This window comes from Notamacropus eugenii, chromosome 7, assembly GCF_028372415.1.
Source record: "Notamacropus eugenii isolate mMacEug1 chromosome 7, mMacEug1.pri_v2, whole genome shotgun sequence".
NCBI lineage: Eukaryota > Metazoa > Chordata > Mammalia > Diprotodontia > Macropodidae > Notamacropus > Notamacropus eugenii.
The window spans coordinates 168,641,197-168,666,092 of record NC_092878.1 but is presented as its reverse complement, the minus strand read 5'-3'; the positions used below and the strand labels follow the sequence as shown (position 1 = coordinate 168,666,092).

Sequence of the window (24,896 nt, the reverse complement as noted above, 5' to 3'; positions counted from 1 at the left end):
TAGGTCACTCTAAGTCCAGCGCTCTGCCTCCCAGGCCAACACTGAAGAGAGACCTCTGCATGCGCCCCAGGTAGGGGGAAGGACCCAGTACCAGTGGAAGGCCACATCCTTAGGAGGGTCCTGAAGCAACTCCAAGCTGAGGAAGGCAGCAACCGAGTCCGCTCTCAGGAGGGTGACCCCAGGGGCTTCTCTGAGCTAGGAGATGATGTTCAGAAGTATTGGAACCTCCCTGGCCATCTGTGCAGAGGTGGGAGCACTCTTACCTGTGAGGGAGGCTTCGTACGCCTTCTTTAGCAGATCAACTTGCTCCGCATGGCTGGACTCGATTTCTAACTTGAAGGCTTCATGGGCAGCATTTAAGTCATCGACCTGCAAGGGAAAGCCCCGCCCGTTAGAATCAGACAGTGGCACCCCAAGGAATCAAAGCTAGGGGGCCATCTGAATGCCAACCTCATGCTTTGGGGAGCACACAAGCCCAGTGGTGGCCTGTCCTGGGCTCAGCCTCAGGTCAGCCTGGCTGGGGGGAAGTGGGTTTTCACCAGCCTGTGGGCCAAGAGGACCAGAAGGTTTTCATCTACAAAACAGCACCGAGACTCTCTAGGAAGCTGTGAGGGCACATTGAGGCAAAAGGCCCCAGCTTGGCTGCAATGGTTAGGAACAGTCTTAAAGGGGTCTTGGGAAAGCTCTCTCTGGCAGCATCAGGTCAGGGGGTGTGGAGATGGGGGAAGTGTGAGCCTGCACTTTTTCTTAAAACCAGAGCTTTGGGGTGAATTTAATTTTAAACACTAAGAAAACCAATTAACTTAATAACTGAGGTTTGGGGTTTTTAATGACCAACATAAAGCTATCTAGAACTCAGTGATTCCCTTGTGTGGTGTCCCCTTTCCTTGTCTTGGGCCTTTCATGACTGCCGTGTGTGTGTGTGTGTACACATACATGTGTGAGCAGGTACATGTGTGCTGTGTGGTCCTGTGTGTGCATGAGTGTGCGTACGTACACACACACACACACGCACAAGATTTCCTCTTGTATTTGTAGCCAATGTGTGCACTGACCTTCCCAAGCACCCATCACTCCTGAAGTGCCTGTGTGCCAGGCCCTGTGTCAGGCAGCTGGCACATTTAGGATTGGGGTTTGTGGTGGGCTTCAGTTCCATTTCTATAGAATGAGGGGGCTGGGGAGGCCCTCTAGACCTCGAACCTAGAGCCTCCTCCCACATTTTCTCACTAGGCTTTGTTCCATCTGTGCACGGGCTGCCGAAGCAATGTTCAGTCCTCTAAGCCTACAGCAGCAGAGGGCATGAAGGGAGGTCAGTCTAACTGAGTCCTCCTCCACAGTCTGGCCATCAGCCGCCAGAAACAGCAGCTGGGCTGGGGCATGACATAGTCTTGGAATGAGGAGGCCCAGCAGCATGCTGGGATGCCAGGGAAGTCCCTTCCCTCTGAGTTCGCTTCCTCATCTGTCAAATGGGGATGCACTCACAACTCCCTCCCTGAGTTCCTAAACACTTTGTGTGTCCTCCCCAACTTCAGACATGGCACTGAATGAACAGTAGCAGTATTTCCCATCAGGGCTCACTGGCAGTCATGGCCGGCCTGGGGCTCTGTGACAGCAATTCCCATACAAGCTGTACTTCTACACTGTGTTAAGACTGAAAAAGCACATTCCTCCCATGGGCTCATTTGCCAGGCCACCAAACTGAGGCTCAGGGAGAGGTCCAGTCCCAGGATTTGTAGGTGCTGTGGCAGGCCCCAGCCCACAAGGCCCCTTCAACCCCCCAGGCACTGACCTGACTCTGCAGTTGGGCCTGGTACTTCTGCACCTCCTGCACACACACACTCTGCAGCCTCTCACACTCGCCCGTGTAGTGCGCCTTCAGCTGGCTCTCCAACTCCGCCAGATCTGCCTGGTGCTGCAGGTTCAGCTTGTCCACAAAAGCCTGGCACGCCGTCTGCAGCTCATTGCGGGCCTTTTCTAGCTTCTCGCAGGCAGCAGAAGTAGTGACTGCAGAGAGGACCCCATCATTGCAGCAGCGGTAGGGCAAGTCCCATTTATCAGGCTCCCCATGACCTGCCTAGGCCAGGAGGTAAGGCTGAACCAGCAGGCCAGCCACCGAGCAAGGGATGCTTTGGCCAGGTCCACAATCCAGGGAAACTCTCCCTGACACATGGTGAGCCCCCAGAGGGCAATGCAACATCTTGGCTAGGAGTGAGCTCCCTGTCCTTGGAAGTCTCCAAGTAGGGGTAAGAGGATGTGAAAGTGGGGGTGCTCAGGCCCCTTCCAATCTGAGAGGCTGCTGGCTCAGAGCCATCTCAGGGTCTGGATCTCTCCTGGAATCCCTGGGCCAATGCTCACTTATCCTCAGCTGCAAGGTAGGCCTCCAAAGAGAGGGAGCTCACTCCGTTTCCAGACCATCCACTCCAGCTAGGGATGCTTTTCTATTCCTAGGGGCCTTATTTTAATACTTCCCTTAGACCTGCCTCTGGCATTCCTGCCCTTGGCCTCTTATTCTGAACTCAGGACTAATCCTTCAACCACGGAAGGACCCTTGAAACACTTGGGGACAGCTGTGACCCCCATCCCTCCCCAGTCTTCACATCACCAGGCTAAACACCATATCACACATACACACATGCACACATAAGCCACATTCTTCTCCGTTGAGAAAGCCAGTTAGCCTCTAGAGGCACAGATCAAGACACCAACTCATAAAAAAACACAAACAAAATGTAGAAACAGCTGCAAGCAAAGCCTCAAAGAAAAATGCTAATTGGACCCAAACCGAACAAGAATTCCTAGAAGAGTTAAAGAAAGATACAAGGATAGTAGAGGAAAAACTGAGAAAAGAAATGAGCGGTGTAAGAAAATTACGAAAAGAGAAATAACAGCTTTGTAAATGAGGCAAAAAAATACTGAAGAAAGGAACACCTTAAAACACAAAATTGGTCTAACGGTAAAAGAGGTGCACAATCTCATTCACGGAAATAATTTCTTAAGTCCCACCCTCCTTCCACCTCTGCCTCTGTGCCTCTTCAGATCCTCATTACAACTGCCTTTCAGTTTCCAAGTCATCTCTTCCCTCTTCTCAGGGAGTTCATCCCTCGGGTCACAGCCTTCCTCTCCACCCCAAACCCTGGCTTCCTCTTCAGCTGCTATCCCATGGATGTAGAGGTTTCCCCCAGTGTCCAGCCTTTGTGACCTGCATAAGACAAAACGCCGTGGGAGCAACGAAGGAGATGGGGACATGGGGTGCGTCCTGGAGCACCAGACAGGCTGGGCCATCCCCACTGGAGCCAATCAGAACTAAGTTTGCTTGGAGCTGTCTGGCTGCTGATTGATGACTCCCCAGCACCCTCCTCTAGGTCCCTTGGCACATCCTCATCCACTCAGCCCATGGGACGATTTCCCATCACTGCATCACTGACAGGCTTCCTCATTTAAAAGCTGATGACTCAGCATCACCTCCTGACATCCATCTGGGCAGGATGCTCATAGCGGGGAGTTCAGTAGCAATTATCACTCTTTACAGGCAGGCACTAATTGGGCTCGACAGATATAATATTGAATTATAGTTCAAGAAAATAGCTTCTCCCCTCCCCCCATAAGGGGTCAGAGCTAAAGGCAGAAAAGATGTCATCTAGCCCGGAGGGAGAGACGTGGCCAGGAGGCCCCCAGGAGGGCCTTCCAATAGCTGACAGACTGTTTCCCTCTGGGATGACCTGTGGTAGTCACATCCTTCAAGGCTCTAACCCAAGTTTGTCTGCCCACCTCATGTCACCTCAATTTGCCTTTGGACCTACTATGTTGGGAGGCCAAGCCAGGCCAGTGTGAGGGATGATGTAAGCAAAGGCGCAGGAAGGGGAGAGAGTAAGACAAGAAGGGGCATCAAGAGTGGCCCAGTGTGGCCGCAGTGCAGAGCCCACAAAGGGGACTCCCTCCTGGGACCCAAGACCAGCTAGGCTGTTTGGAGTCAAAACCTAAGAAGCCTTGAATGCTAAGACCAGGAGCTTCCACCTTACACAGCATGGAATGAAGAGGCTAAAGGTTTCTTAGCAGAGGAGGGTCAGGGTCATAGCTGTACCCAGAGAAGATTCATCAACCAGTGGAAAGATGGATGAGATCGGACCCAGGGTGGGGGCTGCCTCAGGGCCTCAGGGAATGGAAAATAGGTGGGCTTTGAAGGTACCCTCACCACATGGCATGAGTGGGACCCATGGGACCAGCTGGGCCGCTTCCTGGGCAGGTGGGTGGAGATGAGGCACTAGGCAGGATGAGGCTGGGAAGGTGTGGGTGACCTCTAGGGAGAGAGATGGAGCCTGGACAAAGACCTAGTGGTGGGCTGCTTCTGCTTCCTACCTAGGCCAGAGACCATGCCTCCATCCTGAGGGTGAGTTAGTCTACTCACATGGGGCCTAGTCAGGGTGTGAGGGCAACCTGGCCCAAAGGCTGGCTCCTGCATTCCCAAGGGGCCGCCTGGCCCTTCCCCCTTTGCCCCTTGCTTCAGGACCCGGTGTGGCAGCAGCAGACCTCCCTCCCTAGAACTCCCTGCACCAAAGCAGTCCTCCCAGCCAGCCAACACTGCCCTCCTCAAATGGCATCTCCTTGAGTCAAACCAAGGACAGGCTCACCTGTCTCCCATTTCTACTACCTCGCACATAGTAGGTACTCAATACGTGCTCACTCACTCATTCATTCTTGTGGATGATCAGTGACTGACCTACACTGACTGATATTTGGGGGAAATAAGCTTCCTTTCAAGCTGGCCCTTCCTCCAAGGGCAGTTAGTGGCTCCTCACAGCATCCCCAGGTACACTACACCAGCAGGTATGTGGTGGAGAAAAGTCTTTCCTCCCCAAATTAGAGAATTCAAGGGGCCAAGAACAGGCCAGATCCCAAGGCTACCCATGGGCAGGACAGGGGCAGGAGCATGGCCCGCTGCACCACATGGGCAGCCAGTCAAGAGGGGTCAGCATGCTGCATCTGAGGACCAGGGGCACATGCTCAGCTCTACACCATCACAGGGCAACAATGCCCTTCCACCAGGCTGCCCCAGCCTGTGGGCATGGCCCTAGCCAGGCTCTGGACTGTCCAATGAGGCAGGCTCTGCTGCAGAATCTGAGCATCCCAAGATACTCCCCCGTCCCTGCTAAGGAAAGGGGGTTGTCTTCCATTAACACCGTTCACTGCCAGCCTCCCTCACATACACATTATTGAACCCTGGGCCAAACCTCAGATCTCCTCAGAGACGGTGCCTGGAAAGCCACTTCTCTCAGCCCTTCTAGGGCCCAAGCCCTTCCACAGACACTTTGGGCTGTCAAGGGCATCTGAGGCAGCCTGACACAGCCACCGCCAAGGCTCATTATGTAAGAGCTGCTCAAACCCCCAGTAACCGAAGGAATGTGGGGGATTGGCGGCTCGGCTCGACTTTCAGATTACCTTCACCATGCCTGAAAGGGCCTGGCACAAGGCAGGGAGATACAAAGGCGAAGGGGAGGGAGGGGAGCCTTACCTGAGCCAACTCGAGGGGTATCAATGCCAGCAGTGTTCTGTCCCAAATGACCAGCCTGTGCCCGCCGGGAGGAGGCCAGGCCAGGCTGATGGCCCCCTTCCTCCCCCGCAGAACCAAGTCCAGGAAACAAAGGAGGCTTCTTGCCCCCTTTTGTCTCACCCCTACTCATCACCTTGTCTAGGGTGTACACAACAGTGAGAGTGGCAGCCCCACCGGGGTCCAAATTGATCCCTAGCCTCTAGGACATCTCCCTTCCCCATCCCCTTCCCCGTTGGTTCATGCCCAACCCCCTCCCCGCCAGCGTCCAGCCTCCATACAGATGCCCAAGGAATGTGCTTAAAGCCCAGCTCTCATCATGTCCTTCCCCTGCTCAAGAAAGTTCAGTGACTCCCTATCACCATCAGGATCAGAGGCCACCTCTCCCATCTAATGCCCAGCATGGTCTGCCTCTGAGCTGCCCCCTCCCATGGATCCCTGGAGTAAGCAAGTGCTGGTCATGGCAGAACAGCTGGGCCTGAACCCAGGGCCCCTCCTCGTGGCCCCATGGTGCCCAAAGGGCTGGATACCTTGGCAGATGGGGCCCAGGGAGGCCCTTTCTGCCTGCCCTCCCACCTCTGATCCTCCTCTCTTTCCCATCCTCTGGGATGCTCTGAGGGTCTGAGGATACCAGGGGAGGAGACAAAAGGATGGGGGCAAGTGGTACAGTGCCCTTTGGGAGCCTCAGCCCATTTCAGAAGCTCCCTGGCTGTGACCAATGCAGCCATGGCCAGGCCTGGCATCACTTTTACCACCCTATCATTGTGTGCACAGTGGGATGCCTTCCATGAAGCCAGCATGTCAAGGGGCCAGGCCAGTCTCAGGCCAGGCTCTAACGAATGCTGGGGACAGAGCGACCAGGGGATCCAGACACCCCACACTGCTCCCCAGTAGAGCCATTACTGTCCACCAGCTGCTCTGTCAAGGCAGCCGGCCCTCATCTCCTGCACAGCCCTTGCCTTGGTTTCTGTGCTGTGTGAATATAGGTCTGCACCTCGCTTGATAAACACTGAGTAAGCATCTACTACGTGCCAGGAACTGTGCTGAAAGCTGAGAATCCAAAACAAGGTCAGAGACAGCTCCTGCCCTCAAGGTACTGTCCACATCAGATACCCATTTTACAGATGAGGAAACTGAGACTTGAGAGAGCAAAGTGAGCGGCCTGAGGTTGGACAAGTATGTACTAGAGTCAGGACTTGAACCCAGGTCTTTATGACTCAAAGTCTAGCACCCAGCACTCAGCCCACTGGCCCACATCAGTCTATCTGCCCTCTCTCCATCCCAGGGGCATGCAGGAACTGCTTGGGTAACCCACGTGTGTGTAAAACACTCCACTTAACCTTCAGAGAACCAGAGGAAGGCCAGGCATGGAGGCACCTGGGCGGCCCAGTGGTGAGGGCACCAGAGCAGGTTTGAGTTCTACCTAGGACATTTACTAGCTCCATGACCCCAGGTACATCACTTCTCTAAGCCTCAGTTTTCCCCCTGTCAGGGGCCAGACGTTACTGCACTGGTGAAGGCAGACCTGCCAGCTAGCAGCTTCTACAGAAGCTTCTGCCAAATGAAGGCTGAGCCACATACCAGCAATGCCAAGTCACTGCCCCTTTTCTGCAGATGGGATTGTATCTTAGTCATTGGCCTACAGGTCAGCCGGCAGTGCCGGGAATGCAGGGAGCTCATGGCCAAGCTGCCTCTGGAGACCCCAGAGAGAGCCAGCCTCAGCTGGGGGAGGGGGCACAGAGCAGGCCCACGAGGACAAAGCCAAAGCCAAAGCCCGTGTCTGGGGCTCAGAAGGAGCTATGCAGAGAAAGACAGACAGAGACGTGCAAAGACAGAGACGTGCAGAGAGAGGCAAGCAGACACAGAGACATTCAGAGACAGAGACACAGAGGGGCAGACACAGAGCCATGCAGAGAGAGAGGCAGAAAAGAGAATGACAGAGAGAGACACGGAGGACAGGTAGACAGATGTTCCTGGACAAATGGATGTGCCCAAGCATAGAGACAGAGACATTCAGAGATAGACAGTCACAGAGACACCCAAAGTGAGACAGAGACAGACACACTGGGGTGGCCAACAGCCAGCTTTAGAGGGGAACCCTCCCCACATTTGCCCACACAGACTCATACTCTTACACACTCGTGCACATACATTTTCACATACACACACACACACACATACACTCATCTGCATACACACACGCTCTCAGACACACACACCCTTACACACACAGACACACACTCTCACACACTCACCCTTACGCATACACAGACACACGCTCTCACACACATTCATATGCTCACTCCCCCCTCTCTCAGCCCCCATCTTACCCAGTTCTCCCCGGAGGCTGACCAGCTCTTGCGACAGGACCTGGTGTTGTTTCCGGGCTTCCTCCCGCTGCGGAAGAGACACCTCAGGTTACCAGAGTGTTTGCATGAGGGTCCTTTTCAGTCAGACCCACATTTGTTATCAGGAGGAAAGTGAGACTCTGGAGGGAGCGAGGAGCCAAGATAGGGTTCACACTGTTACAAAATCCAGGGTGTCCCGGGTAGTTAAGGAAGTGAGCCCAGCCCTGAGCTCCCCCACCCCCCAATCTCCGGCTCTTTATGGATCCTAGTCCAACCTTCACTCCAGGCAGCAGCAGCAGCCAAGGCCTGGGTGGGGCTGGGATGGCGAGGGGGATGGGGAGGAGGAGGGGGCTGGGGTGCACACTCCTCCCTCCCAGCCCACAGTCTCCAGGCTGCCACGCTTGCCACTGACCAGGTAGCCCCCCAGCCCCCAACCGAGGAATTCTCCTCCCCCCACCCCTCACCCCGTGGGGCCCAGGAGGCGAATCTGCCCAAGGTAAATATTTGATGTCCTGATTCCCGGGGCTGAGGCACAGGTGTGTGTGCACCAACTCCATGCGTGTGCACTCCAAGTATGCTCAGACCCACAGAAGTTTTCGGCCAAGCCCCTCCCGGCTCCAAGAACTGGGAGCCCCAACTCTTCCAAGGCAAAGGGGCTCCCTGACTCTCCCCACTTGGTCCTTGGCTTATCTGGGGATGGCCCCAGACCCTGCCCTGGCCAGAGCCCAGAGGAGGGGGTTCAGGAAGGCACCAGGACCAGCCCGGACCTTTTCCCTCCAGTCCTCCTCAGGAACAACATTCACGTGGGCACATACTCAGGCAGCCGCCCCCCTCTGGAGCCAGAGGGGCAGGATCCGCAGACCGGGCAGAGATGCCAGCCTTCTACTAAGCTGAGCCGGCTCCCGGCATCCCTGCGGAGTGGGTGCCTCCCTGCTGCTCCGCCAGCTCCCGCCCCCCGCCTTGGGAGCTAGATCCCCCCCATTACCCTGGTTGCAGCACACGGAGAGGATGGGCACAGCCGGCTGCCCAAGCAGCCCATTTCCCGGGTGTGTGCCCAGGTGCCCCCCGGGCCAGGGACAGCACAGGAGGCAGGAAGCCAGCCTTGCTTCGGTTACCTGACGGACCAGCTGCCTTCTCAGGCTCCCTGGCGCTCAGGCTCTCCCCCAGCACAGGCAGGACACTGCAGCTCGGCCCTCCCTCCGTCCCTCCCTCCTTCCCTCCTTCCCCTCCTCCTTCTCCGCAACCAGGAGCACTCCCTTAAAGCCACAGCCTGTAGGCCAGCCAGCCTCCGTCACTGATGAAAAACGAGTCCCAGACACCAGCCTCATCGATCCTGACTGCCTCAAATATCAGTCAGCAGTGGGGGAGGGATGAGGGACTTGTCCCCAAGGACATCAACGTAGGATGATGGGGGGGAAGGCTTTAATTGAGGCCATCAGATTTTCACACTCATTAACATAAAAGGGAACCTCATTTCTGGAATTCTGAAGAGAGCAGCAAAGGAGGCTGGGAAGAGTCAGGAAAGTGCGGCACTGTGTCCCTGAGGAGTCCCCTGGCCACCAGCCCAGTCCACATGAGGATGCCTGCAGCCCAGACAAACCCCTAGAAGACAGCTGGGGTCGGGGGGACGTGGGATGTGGAGTTGGTCAATGGGGAGGGGGATACAATGGGCTGCCCCAGCAGCCTAGCTGAAGAAGGAGCCTCTCCAGCCTCAGGAGAGGGAGCACAGACCCCATCCCCAGAGAGGCACCTTCCCCAAGAGGCAGCAAGTATTTCTTAGGTGCCTACTTAGGAGTGCTGGATACCGTAACCAGCCACTTCTCACTTGGACTTTGTAACAGCCTCTGTCTCCCACAAGAAGGTGTAATGGTAATTTAAGGCTGATGTTGGGGGCTGGGGAAAAGAGTTAAAGATCTTCCCCACCCATTAATAGACCTCAATACCTTTCGCTAATTTCTATTGAGGCACTGTCCTGCCCTCAGTACTCTGAGGTAAAGTTTTACTTTGGGATTTACTCTTTAGAAGTGTTTGTTTGGATAGGCTAGGACTCTGGGAAGCCACTAAGGAGCCTCGTGGCTTTGGTGCTTCTCTCTCTGGTAACTGGCTGTATGTATGGTCAGACAGCTGGACCTGTCTGTTGATCTGTGATGTATGTATTGCTTAGGTCAGACAGCTTGGAAGCCCTGTCTGTGGTTAATCTTTGTTTCTCTGTTTGCATTCTCTCTGAAGTTCAGGGTGCCCACTTTTTTCCCTGAACTAAGTGAATGATACATGTGCTTGATTTAAGTGCTTTGTTGACCCCTCCAAAGTTGCCTTTCTTTTTAGAAAACCAGACCTCAGAACCTATACAGCAGGCTCTCCTGTGTGTACTGGGGTGCTTAGAAGGCTCGGGGCTAGTTTTGTCACTACCCTACTCAAAAACCCTCCATGGTTCTAGATGCTTTTGGCCTGGCATTCAAGGCCTGCAGCCCACATTTCCTCTCTCATGGCACATTCTTCTCCCCTTCATCCACTCTGCTCCAGCCCAATCAGATTGCCAGCCACTTCAGGCTCTTGTCCTGCCCTCCCCAGACTCCGGGCACTCACCCAGACTGAGCCTCCTGCTTGGAACATGGGCTTTCATCTCTTCCTCTTGAGATTTTTGACTTCCTTCAAGGCCCAACTTAGGTGCACTTCCACCAGAAAGTCATCCCTGATCTCAGCTGCCCTCCCCTTGATGCCCCTGCTTCTTAGAGCCCACTGTCTAGGCCTTCCCTTGGTCCTTATCATACCAATCATCGGTCATACTGATCTGTGGGTTCCGGCACATTCTCCCAGTACAGGGCCTCCTGAACTTTCCCACTTCTCAGACTGAGGCTGACTACACTTGCACCCTGTATCCAGACCACCACCATCTCAGACTATCCATTCTCTCTGAAGTACCTCTTCATGCAGGGATCTCCCAGTTGGCCTCTGTGCCTTGAGGGTCTGCTGCCACACTGATGCTCCTAAAAGACCAGGGGGCTGTTCAAGTCACGGCTCAGCAGACAAAGAGATGGGGAGGGGTGTCATGTAAATGTAACTCTGACAAGAGATGACTAGTCCACATGCTACAGCCATCCCCACCCCCTCCAAGGTCAAGAGAACCAGTGTGGAGGAGGCCCTCCACAGGGCTTTGTGAAAAGGCACAGATAGGACCCTCATAAAGGAGGCCCAGAGGAAGGGCTGCACCCTGTCCTGACAAAGATGAGGCATGGACCCAAAGTCTGGCAGACTGCCTGATCAATGGCACTGCAGTGCTCAGAAGCCTGGGATGGCTCCCGCTGCTTGTGGATCAAGTTCCCAGTCCTCTAACAGGCATTCAATGATCTCTCATGTCTCCTGCTTCTCACTTTGGGTAACCCTCTCTACTCTAGGTCATCAGATGAAGGCTGCACCTCCATTCTGACCTCTGGCCCCAAAGCTTGTACTCTCCTGCCCCACTTGCCACTCCCATCCTCAGCAGTCATCTCTTGTTCAGAGGCCCAGTTCAAGTCTTGCCCCCTCTATGAAGACCTTCCTCCTCTGTGCCTCAGTGGCCCTGAATGTCAGCCCCACTTACTGTGTATTTGGCATGCACAACTGCTTTAGGACATTTTGCCCTAATCTCTCTAATCACTTTCTTTAGCTTACATGGGGATAGGGAACCCGAGGCCTCTGGGACACATGGCTCTCTAGGTCCTCAAGTGTGGCCCTTTGAGTCCAAGTTTGACAGAACAAATCCTTTTATTAGGGGAATTTGTTCTGTGAAGTTTGAATTCCATCAAAAGGCTGCTCTTGAGGACCTAGAGGGCCATGTGACTTCGAGGCCACAGGTTCCCCATCCCCAGGAACGATCCCCAACCAGAGAGGCCTCTGAGGATAGAACCTGGAAATAACATGTATAATCTCATACATACAGGTGTGAATGTGTACACATGTGTGGTTATCTGTGCACACATGTACATAAATGCAGATATGCACCTGTGTACATTACCCACCTCCCTTTCATCCTTAGACCCATACAAGCCTTTAAGGTAACATCTGCACCCCATTCCTCTACCCCATAGAAAACACATAAAGGACTCAGAGCAGCCCATAAACCATCCCTTGTCATTTCCCCATGTCTTTAGCTAGCCCCACTTTCCCCCAGGTGTGACCCAGCGAATTTGAGCTCCCACAACAGCAGGACAAGCTGGCCTTTCCAGTAAATCCCACTTTTCCCCTGGAGGTCCACACAGACACCTCTCAAGCTGTTCATTTCCTGAGGGCTTGACTTCCCAGAAGGAAGACACCTTTCCATCAGACTGGCACCCTCCAAATAACCCAAGGTAACGGGGGCAATGGCCAGGTCTTTTGGACTTTTAATTCAGGGTTCAAACACCCAACATTCTGCCAGCTTCAGTCACACTGCTCATAGAGCCCAGCTCCGCCTGCCTAGGAATTCCTCTCCTGTCTCCAGAAGGCTGGGTGTCAGAATTGCCCCAGACAATGTTTTTCCCCTCCCTCTCTCCAGGAAGCTGGGGCTTAAGACCTCCCACTCCTCAGAGCAAGGGGCTCACTTCTCAGGGATGAGGCTTCTCAGGCTACACATTTATGCCACAGCCTTCCCACCGGCCCTCAGCCCGTCCCCGGAGCCCAATCTACCTTGGCTCTGCTGCACTCTAGCTTGCCATGTCCTCCAGGAAGAGGTTAAGTGGAAGAGGGAAGCCCTCCTCTACAGGCCAGCACAAAAGCATAGCCCCTCCCACAACAGCCCTGGCCAATAGTCTCATCCTATCTCCAAGGCTCATCCCCCAGGACATCCTCTACAGGAAGCGACCCTCCAAAGTCTCAAACAAAGGCCCATCTCCCTGTAGGTCCCTGGAAGAGATCCTGGACTCCTTTCAGAAGAGGTTCTGGCAGAGGAGCACAGGGTGGGCACAAAAGGGCTCCTGCCTGGCAAGGGCAGCCAGGCTAGCTGATAGGGTCTCACTCCGGGTCTTTTCAGGCAAGATTTTAATGCGAATGTTTTCTTGTTCTGACCCTGACAAAGACCAGACGGGAACGTTTCCCCATAGAAAGAAGAACAAGAAATGAGGATTGCACAAGCCAATGTAGAGGGCTCGTTGTGCAACAGTTACTTTTGTTCTAAACTATGTAACGAGTTAGCCCACACCCCTTTCTAAGCTATCCTGCTCAAGTGTCTTCCTTGAATTTCCTTCCTTCTGTTCTCTTCTGGGCATTTCTAACCACTCTGCTGACTCCACTTCCTTTCCTCTTTGCCCAAAGGTCTGGAGACAAAGCCTTCTCAAGGCCCTTGGGCACTCACGCAGGCCTTGGGAGGCTCTGGTACAATGCAGAGCTGAGGACCCTGCAATGCCAGAGGCCCTAGAAAATGCTCCTGCTTTGGCCTTGTGCATCCTTAGCCTCTAGCATTAAGGAGATAATGAGCTGGTCCAGGGGGCACGAGGAGCCATAACTTAATCAGGAGTCCTGTACACAAGCCGCTCTGTCTGTGGGCAGAGCATCCATAACCTCAGTGGCTGGGAGCTGTCCCGTAGCACAGGCGCTGGGGTGACACATGACAGCAGAAAGTGCAGGAGAGTTGACAAGGCATGCAGATGACAGATCGAGCTTCTGCTAGAAACTTTGGTTTAACTTGGACTCTTTCTGTGTCTCTGGTTCCCCCTAAGAGATCCCGGCAGAGGCTCAGGGAGAGGCTCCTTCCCTTTCCACCTCTAGAGATGCTCTAGCATGTGAAGACCACCCTCCACTTGCAGAAATGGGCGAGTCATCGGGGTTAGGTAAAGGGATTGGCATAGGGTTGAGCGTTGATGAAGTTTTGACTCATATCAGGATAACCCCGCACACAATTAAAACTGTTTGATTTTTAATTAGAATGCCTCTGGTTGTCCAATTGGCACATAGTCTGCCTATCCAACTAGGGCAGCCCTCTGCTAAGGTCACACTCATCAAAATAATCAAAAAACACAAAGGAAATTCAGCAGCCCATCCATCCAGAGGCTGGGCCCCCAGGGCTCAGGAAGCACCCAAATTCAGAGAACACAGCACCATCCTCATCCCCTATAGCTGGGGAGCTACAGGTATGAGATACAACTGTAGTCAGTCAACAAACATTCATTAAGCGCCTCCTGTGTGCCAAGCCCTGTGCCAAGCTCTCGGGATACAAATAAAGGCAAAAGACAGTTTAATGGGGAGATCACATGCCTACAACGATGTACCAACAAGATACAATTTAAATAACACAGAGGGAAAGGCACTGGAGGCTGGGGCCAAGGAAAGACTCCTGAATGGAGATTTGAGGAAAGCCAGTGAAACCAGGGAGTGGAAGGAAGGAAGGAGTTCATCCCAGGCATGGGGGACAACTGTGAAAGACATGCCAGAGATTCCCTAGGGGCCCCCAGAGACCATCAAGCTTTTGGCCTATATGATGGAGGCCACTTTATCCAATATTAGCCCAGGGTATGGTTATACTGCCCTTAGTGGGGCTTTGGGGAAGGTAAGAAGGGTCACCCCTAGTAAATATTCACTTTTCTCCTCTTTCTCTCTAGTTTTCTGCAAGACCCCAAGGCTCCTACATGGCCCAGTCATTAAATCAACCATCATTTACCATCCACTGAGACCCAGGCACTGTGCTAGCCTCTAGAGACACAAAGACCAAACTGGAACACTCCCTTGTCCTCAAGAAGCTATGTATAAGACAGATGCTGAGTAGACAACAAGGTGACCTTTGATCGAGAAGCAGGAGTTGATCAGCTCTCTGAGGAAATTCTACAGGAGGTCTCTGTTAAGAGGGGATATCTGTCTTTGGTCCAGGCTTGCAGGAGGAAGGGCCTCACACAAATTGAGCTCCTAGGTTTCCCCAGACATTAGCCTCTATAACTCCCCTCCCCATCCCTTCCCCAAAGGGGTCACAGGCTCAAGTTTGAGCCACCACGGACTGTTGGCCCAGCTCTAATGCATCATCAGTTCATCAGTTGACCTCTCCCAGCCTATGGGGTATCTTCAAAGAGGGAGGATCTTGACCCAGAGGGATGGAAGGGGAGGGAGAGGGAGAGAGGTTCTGTAGGCTGAGAATTTTTGATCCTCCCTGGGCTCCCAGCTTCTGCTCTCAAACTGTCTTGTCTCACTATTTATCTTGGGTGGCAGCTCCTCCTTAGTCATGGACATCCAGTCCTCTCCAGGGCAAAGGGCATTCTACATTGCTGAGAACATAAAGCCGAGTGGCTGTACCTTCTCTCCCCTGGCCAGTTATCACTGCTCCTCCACCCTTGCTCCTGGTCCCAGGCTGGACTAGAAGCCATCCTAGATGGCTATGGGGTGTCGGGAAGGCTCAGCAGCCTTGAGGAGCTCTCCTACCTGCCCAACCTCACCTTCCCCCTCAACCCAGGTAGCTCATCTGCTCCCAAGTGTGGTCAGGGTGGTAGCCAACACCTTCAGGTGAGATGGAGGCCTTCCCATCTGCCCTGCCCTGGCACCATTCTCTGCCCCATTTACAACACCTCAGGGCCTCCAGGACTCACACCTGCCTCACAGGTGAGCCTTCTTCCACAGGTCATCTCTCCCAATTCAAGTCTAGAGCAAGGGGCTGCCTCCATTCTTTTATTTGTAGTGCTGGGCACAGTCAGCCTTAATAAAGGCTTTTCCATTCATTTTTAATGTAGCTAACACACACACACACACACACACACACCTCTTTTCTGCTGCCCTCAGTTTCCCCAACAACCTCAACTCATTCTGAGCTTTTGTCTTCCTATGGCCATTTTTAGAGGACTCTCTCCTGTTCCTTCTCCATTACCCCCCTCACAGCCATCACTTGTAAAGTTAAGTTAGTTGGCGAGTCCCTGTGTAGCTTCACTGAACCCTTTACACAAATCTCATTTTTCTTCTTTACTGGAAGCATCTCCCTATTGGTGTTTAGAATTTCAGTCCTAAGCCCTTTCCATCCTTTCTTCCCAGTTCCCATCATAATCCATGGGAGCCTCCCTATCTGCCAGTGCCTGACCCAAAGCAGATGTGCTAAGTATGCACCATGGTCTTGACATCAGCAAGATCTGTGTTCAAACCTTGCTTCAGACACTGTCTGACCCTGAACATCCTCTTCAAGTCTCAGTCTCTTCCTCTGTTAAATGAAGGGGCTGGATTCCATGGCTCCAAAACGTTCTAAAGCTGAGCCTGTGATCCCTGGTCCTGTCTGTGAGACCCTGGCTGTTACTTGTCAGCCTCAGTCTCCTCCTAAGATGAGGAGGCTGGGCTTTCTAAGTCCCTTTGCAATTCTGTCAGTGAGCCTGCAATCCCAATATTTCTCAGCAGGTCGCCCATTTTATTTATTCCAAAAATAGATAAGGAAGAGGAGACATTTTTATTTGTTCCAATGGCTTCATTAACCTTGAATGATAAATTTTAAATATATCCCAAAGCTGGCTTGCATGGCCATGATCTTTCTGTCCTTTTAAGCAGAAATCCTCATCTTAGGATATCATTGATGTCTGAAAGACATAACCAAATCCTGAAGGATACAGGTTATGTATCACCTGTAGCCCTTATCTCTGGCATGAGAAAAAATGTCTCCATAAAATCCCCATATTCTGCTGATGTATTCCAAAGTCAGGTAACATTCCTCTGCCCCATCAGGGCAAAGGTTCAGAGGGAACATTGCTTTCCTCAACAAAGTTCATTGAACCATAAGACTCTCTGAGGAGGATGGGTCCACCCCTGGGATGACCCAGCACAAGCACATCCCTCAAAGATGTAGCTCTGCTGGGAATGAAACAGGCCAGAAAATGCCAACAGATCACAGATATCTCAGGAATGATATCGATTTTGACACAAAATCTTCGACTGGCTTCTCCAAAGAATTTGATTCTGAGGATGGCAGCATCTCTTTATGATGGCACAGCCATTGAAACACACCTTGTTTTCTCCAACATCTAGCCCAGAGTAGGACCTTTATGCACTGGGGGTGATTTGTGGAAGGTCAGAGCACAACATAAGGAGGGGTGGATGACTCTGAACCACTCAGCCCTAGAAGATCCCAGAACATCTAAATACCAAAATTCTTCAAACACAAATAGAGACTTTTAATCCTGGAAGGCTATAGCAAGGGCAAAAACAAGGTCTCTCTCTACTTGCACAAGTTTGATATGAAGAGAGTGGGGGGGAGGGGTTGGAGAAGAAGAGTCCAATTCAGAGAACAAGGCACTGACGAAGACACCATCCTGCTCAGAATGCCCAGCTCTCAGGGGAGCAGGAGGAATGCACACCTGCCAGTGCTCATGCAGGGACCTTTCCCTGGTACTCCCACCCACGGCTGCCCACTGTCCTACCTCCGACAGCAGGTGCTGGATGACCACGGTCAGTGCTTCCAATTTGCGATTCCCTCCAGCCAGGAGCTGCTTGAGGTGCAGGATGACCTTGCCCTGGTGCTCACATTGTGCTCTGTAAGAGGCCAATCCCAGGGCTTTTTCAGTAGAGAGAGCATCAGGAGAAGGCTGGGGCGTGCTGCACGATGTTCGAGGGTGCCTCTGTTTACCCTTCTCAACTGAAAAAGAAAAGAGGAACAAGCTGGCTTCAGTTTCAGAAATACTCTTGTGGCCCAAGCCAAGCCAGGTCTGGTCCTGCCAGTTCCAGGCTTGTTTCGTTGGAAATGCAAGGCTCCTTTCATTTCAGAACAGCCTGCTTAATCATATCACCTGGTCAAATGGAGCAAAGCCAGAGGCACCACTCTGGTCACTTGTCAATGCCAGAAAAGCCCCCAGCAGGAGAAAGAAACCCCAAGCATGAGTTGATGGAAGCCGTTAGGCGAAGAGGTGTGGACCAAGGACCAGCATCCTGAGGGGGCAAAAGCAGGTCTGAGCTCCAGCTCTGAGCCTTTCACAGAAATGGAGGGACCTCCGGGATCACCTAGCACCTACCTAGCACCTAGCACCCCACAAGAATTCCCACCCTGACCTGTCTGATGAGTGCCCAAAGCCATCCAAGGGGCAGCCCCTTCCATATTGGGGCAGCTCTGAAGGGCACCAGCCCCAAATAGCCTTTGCACAGTGTCTCCCACTGCTGCTGGCTCTGTCCTGTGGGGACTAAGAGAACAAACCTTTCCCTACCTCCATGGGGGAGCCCCTCCAATATTTCAGTTCCTTCAAGTGCTCCTCATATAAGGATGGCTAGCTTGCAGGCCACCTCAGCTTTCTGGGTTCCCTCAGTTGTGTTTTCTGTAAAACGAGGGTCTGCCCTTGATGACCCTGAGCTCATTCCCACTCTTACAGGCTACAATTCTGCCATGACATGCACTGGTCCACCTGTGTTCCCACTCCTTCTCCTAGGGGTCTGGACACAAACACTTGCTCCAAAGGAGGAAAAGATGGGATACTGAGTGTGGGCAAAGAGGTCAATTTGGCGGTTTGTGAGCCAAGCCCAGAAGGTGGGTTGGAGCCACAGTGCAGAGGGCCAGGTCAAGGCCAGATGGAGCCCTGGGGCTCCCCAGGAGGGAGGGGCATGGTCCAATGCTTTCTTAGGACCATGCATTGGACAGAGTGGAGAGATCACTTTGGACACTGCAATCATCTGTCTGGAGAGGACGCTGGCCTGATCTGGGGACATGACAGGGGAGGACAATGTTACAGTGCCTGGAGTGATGAAACTGAAAAAGCAATGGGTCTAAGACAAATACAAGTTAAAAGATTGGTCCAAGGTCAGGAAGGGAGAAAGAGGGCCCCGAAGGCCACTACTACAGTAGCATCACAGTAAGCAACCAACGAGCACATATTAAACACCTACTGTGTGCTAGACACCATCCCTGCTGCTAAGCAGGGAGGCAAGCACAGACATGAGTCTATGCTGAACAGATATAAGGAGTTAGCAAAAAAGATGCAAGGAGCCTAGGAGGGAAGGGCACTGGCAGGAGGGGGATCAGGAATGGCTCGAGCCCCAAAGGAGAGAGGGATTTGGAACTCTGACCAAGTTCATCAAGGATGTGGGAGAAATGGGATGGCAGAGAAGGGGGCCACTGAGCCTAGAATGGACCCACCAGTTATGTCAGACCCCAGACAACAGGGCCCTCAGAATGAGTCTCAGGAGAGGCTATGGAAATGTGAATCAGCAGGACACAAGACATGGGCCCGAGGATCAAAACCAACCCCCAGCATGCAGGCTGCGGAGGGCAGGAAGTCTGGACACAGGCAGGGTGGGCTGGGTGTTGGACCAGGCACAAGAAGGCAACACCCATCACAACAAAAGCCTTGGGTGGGTGTGAACAGCCTAGGATAGGAGAACACCAGGAAGGGGTTCATGTCTCCCAAAGACCCGTGGGAAAGCACCTACTCTGCACCAGGCATTGGGCTAGGCCCACTGGGCTAGGTCTTTGCAGCGGCTCTGGACAGAGTAGTCCCCCAGAAGCCTGAAAATCTTTTTCCTTTGATTTTGTCTCACAAAATGAAGGCTCAGGAGACACCCAGGGAGGGGCGCACCCCATCTGGGAGTGAGCTTACTACCTACTCACTACTCCGTGTCACCATCCCTGACATCTGGATGGAGGCTGGGAAGAGGTCATGGGAAAGAAGGAAAGGACATGGCTGATTTCCTGTTTTGATGAACCCAAGTTCACACAGTCACCCAGAGCAAGAACAGCTCAGGCTATCTGCCTCATGGTGATGACGATGCTAGTTAACTCGTATGCATGCCAGACACTGTGCTAAGCGCTTTACAAATACCATCTCCTTGGTTCCTCACAACAATCCTGGGAGGGAGGCGCTATCAGTATCCTTATTTTAAAGAAGAGGAAACGGAGGCAGGCAGTGGTGAAGTGACTTGGCCAGGGTCACACAGCTAGTGAAGTGTCTGAGGCTGGATTTGACCTCGGGTCTTCCACACTCCAGGCCCAGCACTCTATTCAAGGCACTCTTCATACTGGTTTCAGAGGAAGGAGAGAGCACAGGGAAGGGGGCTTCAGGTGTGATAAGGAAACCAGTATATCTCCACCTGACTTGACTTCTTGGGAACCTCCAATCTCAGCCAGGCATGGTTCATGTTTATGGTGCTACTGAGCTGGGATAAGCCTGAAATCACCCTATCAACTGGCCCCAAGCCTAGCTTTTAAGTGACATTATCCCCTGGACACCAGCCACTGACAGATTTCCCAAGTCACAGGGAGGGTGCATCACTTGAGTTACAACCATTCCCACCAATCAACCACATCTATTTTCAGCTAGAACTGATTTGATCAAAAAGCACTAAGCACCTACTAGGTGCAGAAGAATATGAGAGAGATGAGACCTGGCCCCAGTCTTCTTAGAGGCAAGAGGACAGACGGACGCATGGGGACACACACACACACACACACACACACACACACACACACACACACACACACACTACACAGAGAGTTTCATAGGAAAACTGCCCCTTTGACAGGTAAAACAAAGTCTCCCACCCAGGAAAAGTGTCTAGAGGTGCCTAGGAATAGGGAAGATCACTTGGTATGATCCCCTCAGGGAAGGAACGGGGGTGGGGGTTGGGGTGGGGGGGAATCTGAATCTGAGAAACCTCTGGTTTTGGTGCTTGTCCTCCTCTAGACCCACCCCTCCCCTCCTTCCTGGCATCAGCTCCCTTTTCTGGTATATCCTCCATCTAGAAACATCTACATTTTCCGTTCTACAGACTTCCAGCTTCCTGGCCAATGGCGGGGGGGGGGGGGGGGGGGGGGAGGGGGGAGCCAACCTCCCCACTCAAACCCTGGTGCCTGTATCTGCATCTCCCAGCTTCCCTGATGCCCAGAATCAGAGCAGTTCCATTCTTTAGGAGCCTGGGGCAATACTGTGCCCACAGCAGGGGGGGGGGGGGCCAAGCACATCGCTTCCTTTCTCTTTCCTGCTGTGGTCCCAAGACCCTGACAAGCTCTTCTTGGCAGCCTTCTGCCTGTGGGAAGGTACTGGTTGCTGCCTCATGTTAGGGATGGGCCTGGGGCTGCTCCAGTTCTGGGGATGGGTCAAGAATTGCCCTAGTCCAGAGGCACTGGCCGCTGCCCCCATTGGGTGGGGTGTCTCACTACTGTCCTTCTCTCATTGACCCTGATCCCTCACACAAAGCCACAGAGCTGTCTCCACTAGAGTTAAGATGAGCCAAATGAAGACTTGGTTACTTCGGGCTGGAATGAACGACTGGTTTAGTCCTGCAAAGCCCAGGTTAAGGTACTGCACTGGGTGAGAACAGAAACTGGAGCCCGAGAGGAAGTGACTTGCCTAAGGTCATACAGCAAGTAAGGAGGAGGGGGAACTACACTGGAAGTCAGGGGAGCTGTCATCTGGGAAGGCCAGGCGCCAGAGACTTTCCTGTCTCTGCTTCCTCACATGCCCCGTCCCGCCAAAGCCGGATGCACGCAGTTTGCCGCTGGCCCCTCATGGGCAGATTCAGCCTTGGTGACTGCTCCTCAGGGTGTGCCCTGGGGCTGGCCCTGGCTCCCCTGGGAAAGGCCAGGAATATGGCTAGACAGGCAGAGAAGATCACATCTTGACCCCTGCTCCACTTGTCTCTGCTTGTTTCCCTCCATACGATCCCCAGAATTCTCTCATCTTCAGAGAACAGAAGAGGCAGGCTTCACGACTCGAAGACTCTCAGACCTTGGAGTTGTAGTTACTGTGCAAATAACCCTGCCTATTGATTAGCCTTCAACGACTGAAAAATAGGAGACATCTGGAATGCTCCCCACAATCGCAGGTGAGACCTCTGGAGGAGGGATCCTCACCCCTGGACCACAAGGAAACATCAAAGGGAAAACTGAGCCAAAAGCCTTGGTTAGGCAGCTAGATGCTGTCTCTCTGTCAACCAGTACCTGGCCTTTGGGGTGTGCTGGGGAGAGGAGTCTTTAGTAGCCACAATTCCGAGGGAATCTGAGAGAGGCTTTTCTCTGGCTCCCGGGAAATTCTTCCAAATGAGCTGGGCTTTGGGACTCAAGGGATGGAATCAAGATCCTCCAAGGGTTTAAGGAAGGGGAGCTAAGGTGGATGATAAAACACGGGAGAGGAGTCCTCCAATCATATAGGTTCTTCCATGGGGAAGAGGAAGCTAAGCATTCCTTTGAGCTGAGCCAGAAGTTGGAGGTGGTGGAGATTATACCAGTGTGACAACAGTGCAGCGGCAACCGCCAGAGACCACAGTGGGACAGGTGTTAGCACAGCAGCACTGGCAGGCAGCCTCAGCAACACCTAGTAGAGATGATGGAACCAGAAAAAGTCTCCTGCCGACTTTCCTAGAACACAGAGGCAGCACTGTGGTATTGGAGGCAGGAGCTGTCCCTCCACCCCCAGGACATGACTACACTGATTCCTTGTGCATGTGTGTGCCCCTCCACGAGTGACCCTTACATGTATCCATTCCCACTGACATGCCCATTTGTTAGAGAGGTCACTGCAGTTGAAGGAGAATATCCTTACCTTGTCATTTTATCAAATGTCTTTGATTTTGAACTAATTCTGTCTGCTGGCTAATTATTAAAGCTACACATGATGATGGGGGCTCCTGAGCCCAGGTTTTAGGGGTTGTGGACCCATAGGATGCCATGACCCTGGGCACCCATTCCTTGCCATGTTAGCAAGGACCACCAGACACTAGATTTAATGGCCTCATACTCTCAGGTTTGTTCTCCATGAGCTGGAGGTCTCCTGTGCATCATTTTATCATACAGCTCTGATATACCAAATATCTGTTGTTGCACACCTTAAGCACTCTCTCCATTGACAGAGATCACAGGTACAAAGTGAGGAGGCTGGATGTGGTCACCTCTGGGAGTCCTTTCCAGCTCCAGAACTGAGATTCATCCTATGACTTCCTTGGTCTGCAGCGCCTAGACAATTCATCTCCCAGCATCCCCATCCATCTGGGGAGCAGCTTGCATGGACCAGCCTCTCCAGGCTGGTCATCAGACATAGGCCTCTGGGCCCACCTCCAAGGGATGTCCCACTTAGGAAGCAGGACCCATGAGCTTGGCCTCAGCTGACCTCGCCACGGCAGCCCCAGGTAATCCTTCCACCCTACAGGGCATGGCAGTATCATGGCCTGGCTTTCTGAGACAAACAGTTCTGTTGATATGGTACGTCTGACCACAGGGGCACAGAAACTGCCAATGTTTTTTCAGAGCTTTAGGAAAAGGCCTTCAATAAATTCCTCACAGCTTCCTTCCATCATTATAGCAAGACAATGGTGGCATTTCAGAGGCCATGAAGTGGGATGGGGAGGAGGGAGGGGAGGGGAGAAGGGGAGGAGGGGGTGGAGAAGCAGCAGCAGCAGCAGCTTTATGTCTCCTTCCTCCCCCCTAATCACAAGCATTTGCTTTCACATGAATCCGTCTATTTATCCAGTGTAACAAAAGAAATCAAAGGTGAGAATTAAAGGCGAAATAGATAAAATGGAAGACAAAAAGACTATAGAGCTGATGGATAAAAATCTCCTTTGAAAAGCCTAACAAAAAACTCTCAGCTAATCTGATGAGATTGAGGAGGTAGGAAAATAAATTGACCAAAATAAAAGTGAACAAGGTGAAATCACAACCAATGGAGAAGAAATCAAAAGAATTCCCAGAATTTTATTCGTAATTATATCCTAGGAAATCTAAGAATTTAAAAGAAATTACCTTTAAAAATATAACATGCCAGAATCAACAAAGCATCAAGTGGAGATTGTAATCAATCCAACCTCGAAAAAACAAATTTAACCAGATGTAAAGGAACGACCAAAGGTGAAGGGAACCCAACCCTGAAGAACCCTGATCTAAGCAATCAATAAACAAGCATTATTTAAGTGCCTATTATATGCCTGGAACTATGCTGGGTACTGGAGATATCAGTTTTTAAAAACTGCTGGTGGATTTTCTCAAACATTTAAAAGTAATTAATACTTGTGGATGATCAAAAATTGAGAAAGAAAATATCCCACAAAACTCATTTTTATGAGACCAGTATAGCCCAATAATACCATACTGGCCAAAGGTGATAACGAAAATTGATGAAAATTTTAAAAAATAAAATCCCAGCATAAAACTGTAATAACATATTCAAAAAAGTATTTGCTACAACCAAACAGAATTTATATCAAAGATACAGAGACAGTTCAGAATCAGAAAAACAATAGAAATTATATTTCAAAACACCCCACACGTCATGATTGTATCAATAAGTACAGAAAAGGCCTCTGACAAGGCACAACGCTCATCTGTGCTAAAAACACTACAAAGCATAGTCACAGAAGAGATATTTTAATATGATAAAAAATTATAATATGATTAAAAAGTATATATCTAAAACCTAAAGCTAACACTATTTATAACAGGGAAATAACAGAGGCTAAGTAAGCAAAGTAGTAAAGCAAATGCTATTTGATATAATTCTAGTAATGTCAGTTAGAACAATGAGACCAGAGTGAAAAAATAAAATGGCATAAACAGCAACAAAGAGAAAACACAACTGTCACAAATTTCCTGATGGTTTAATTTAAAAATTGCAAAGAACCATCAAAGAGAGACAATTTATAGTTACAGTAAAATAGCTGGATACAAAATAAGCCCACAAAAATCAAGAGCATTTCCTGTAGCAATAATAAATTAGAGGGGGAAACAACAGAAAGAAAAGTCTCATTAAAAAGACTTACAAAATACATAAACTATCTGGGAGTCAGTCTCAAGACTTATACCAAAATATGACGCTCTGTGAACACATTAAAATGACGTTCAAAACTGGAGAGATATTATTGCACATGGTTGGACCTTGTCAACAGAATAAAAATGATGAAGCTACCTAAAGTTAATTTACAGATTTAGTGCTGTAGCAAATTAACAAAGGAATAATTTCATTGAGGTATGCAGAACAAAAAAAAACTCAGTTGGAGGAAAACAAGTTCTAGAATTTCAAATAATGAAACAAATAGGAATGATCAGATCTAAATTATATTACAAAGCAGTTCTCATCAAAACTATTTAGTATTGGTTTTAAAAAATAAGCTGAGTAGACTCAGTAATG

General features: G+C 51.5%; 1 protein-coding gene across 4 annotated transcripts in view; it reads right to left on the bottom strand.

The window, feature by feature from the left end:
• MTUS1 (microtubule associated scaffold protein 1) overlaps nucleotides 1-24,896 on the bottom strand; it is a 106,962-nt gene that overhangs the window by 7,116 nt on the left and 74,950 nt on the right. For 3 of the 4 annotated variants that reach the window (XM_072625604.1, XM_072625605.1, XM_072625606.1), the window contains 4 exons: nucleotides 17,220-17,434; nucleotides 7,876-7,942; nucleotides 1,790-2,004; nucleotides 264-369 (listed from right to left, as the gene is read on the bottom strand). In XM_072625604.1, the coding sequence (XP_072481705.1) occupies nucleotides 264-369; nucleotides 1,790-2,004; nucleotides 7,876-7,942; nucleotides 17,220-17,434 (603 nt within the window). Of the gene's footprint in view, nucleotides 1-263; nucleotides 370-1,789; nucleotides 2,005-7,875; nucleotides 7,943-8,878; nucleotides 9,031-17,219; nucleotides 17,435-24,896 lie in introns of those variants that run through there. The other variant, XM_072625607.1, reaches the window with a different exon arrangement.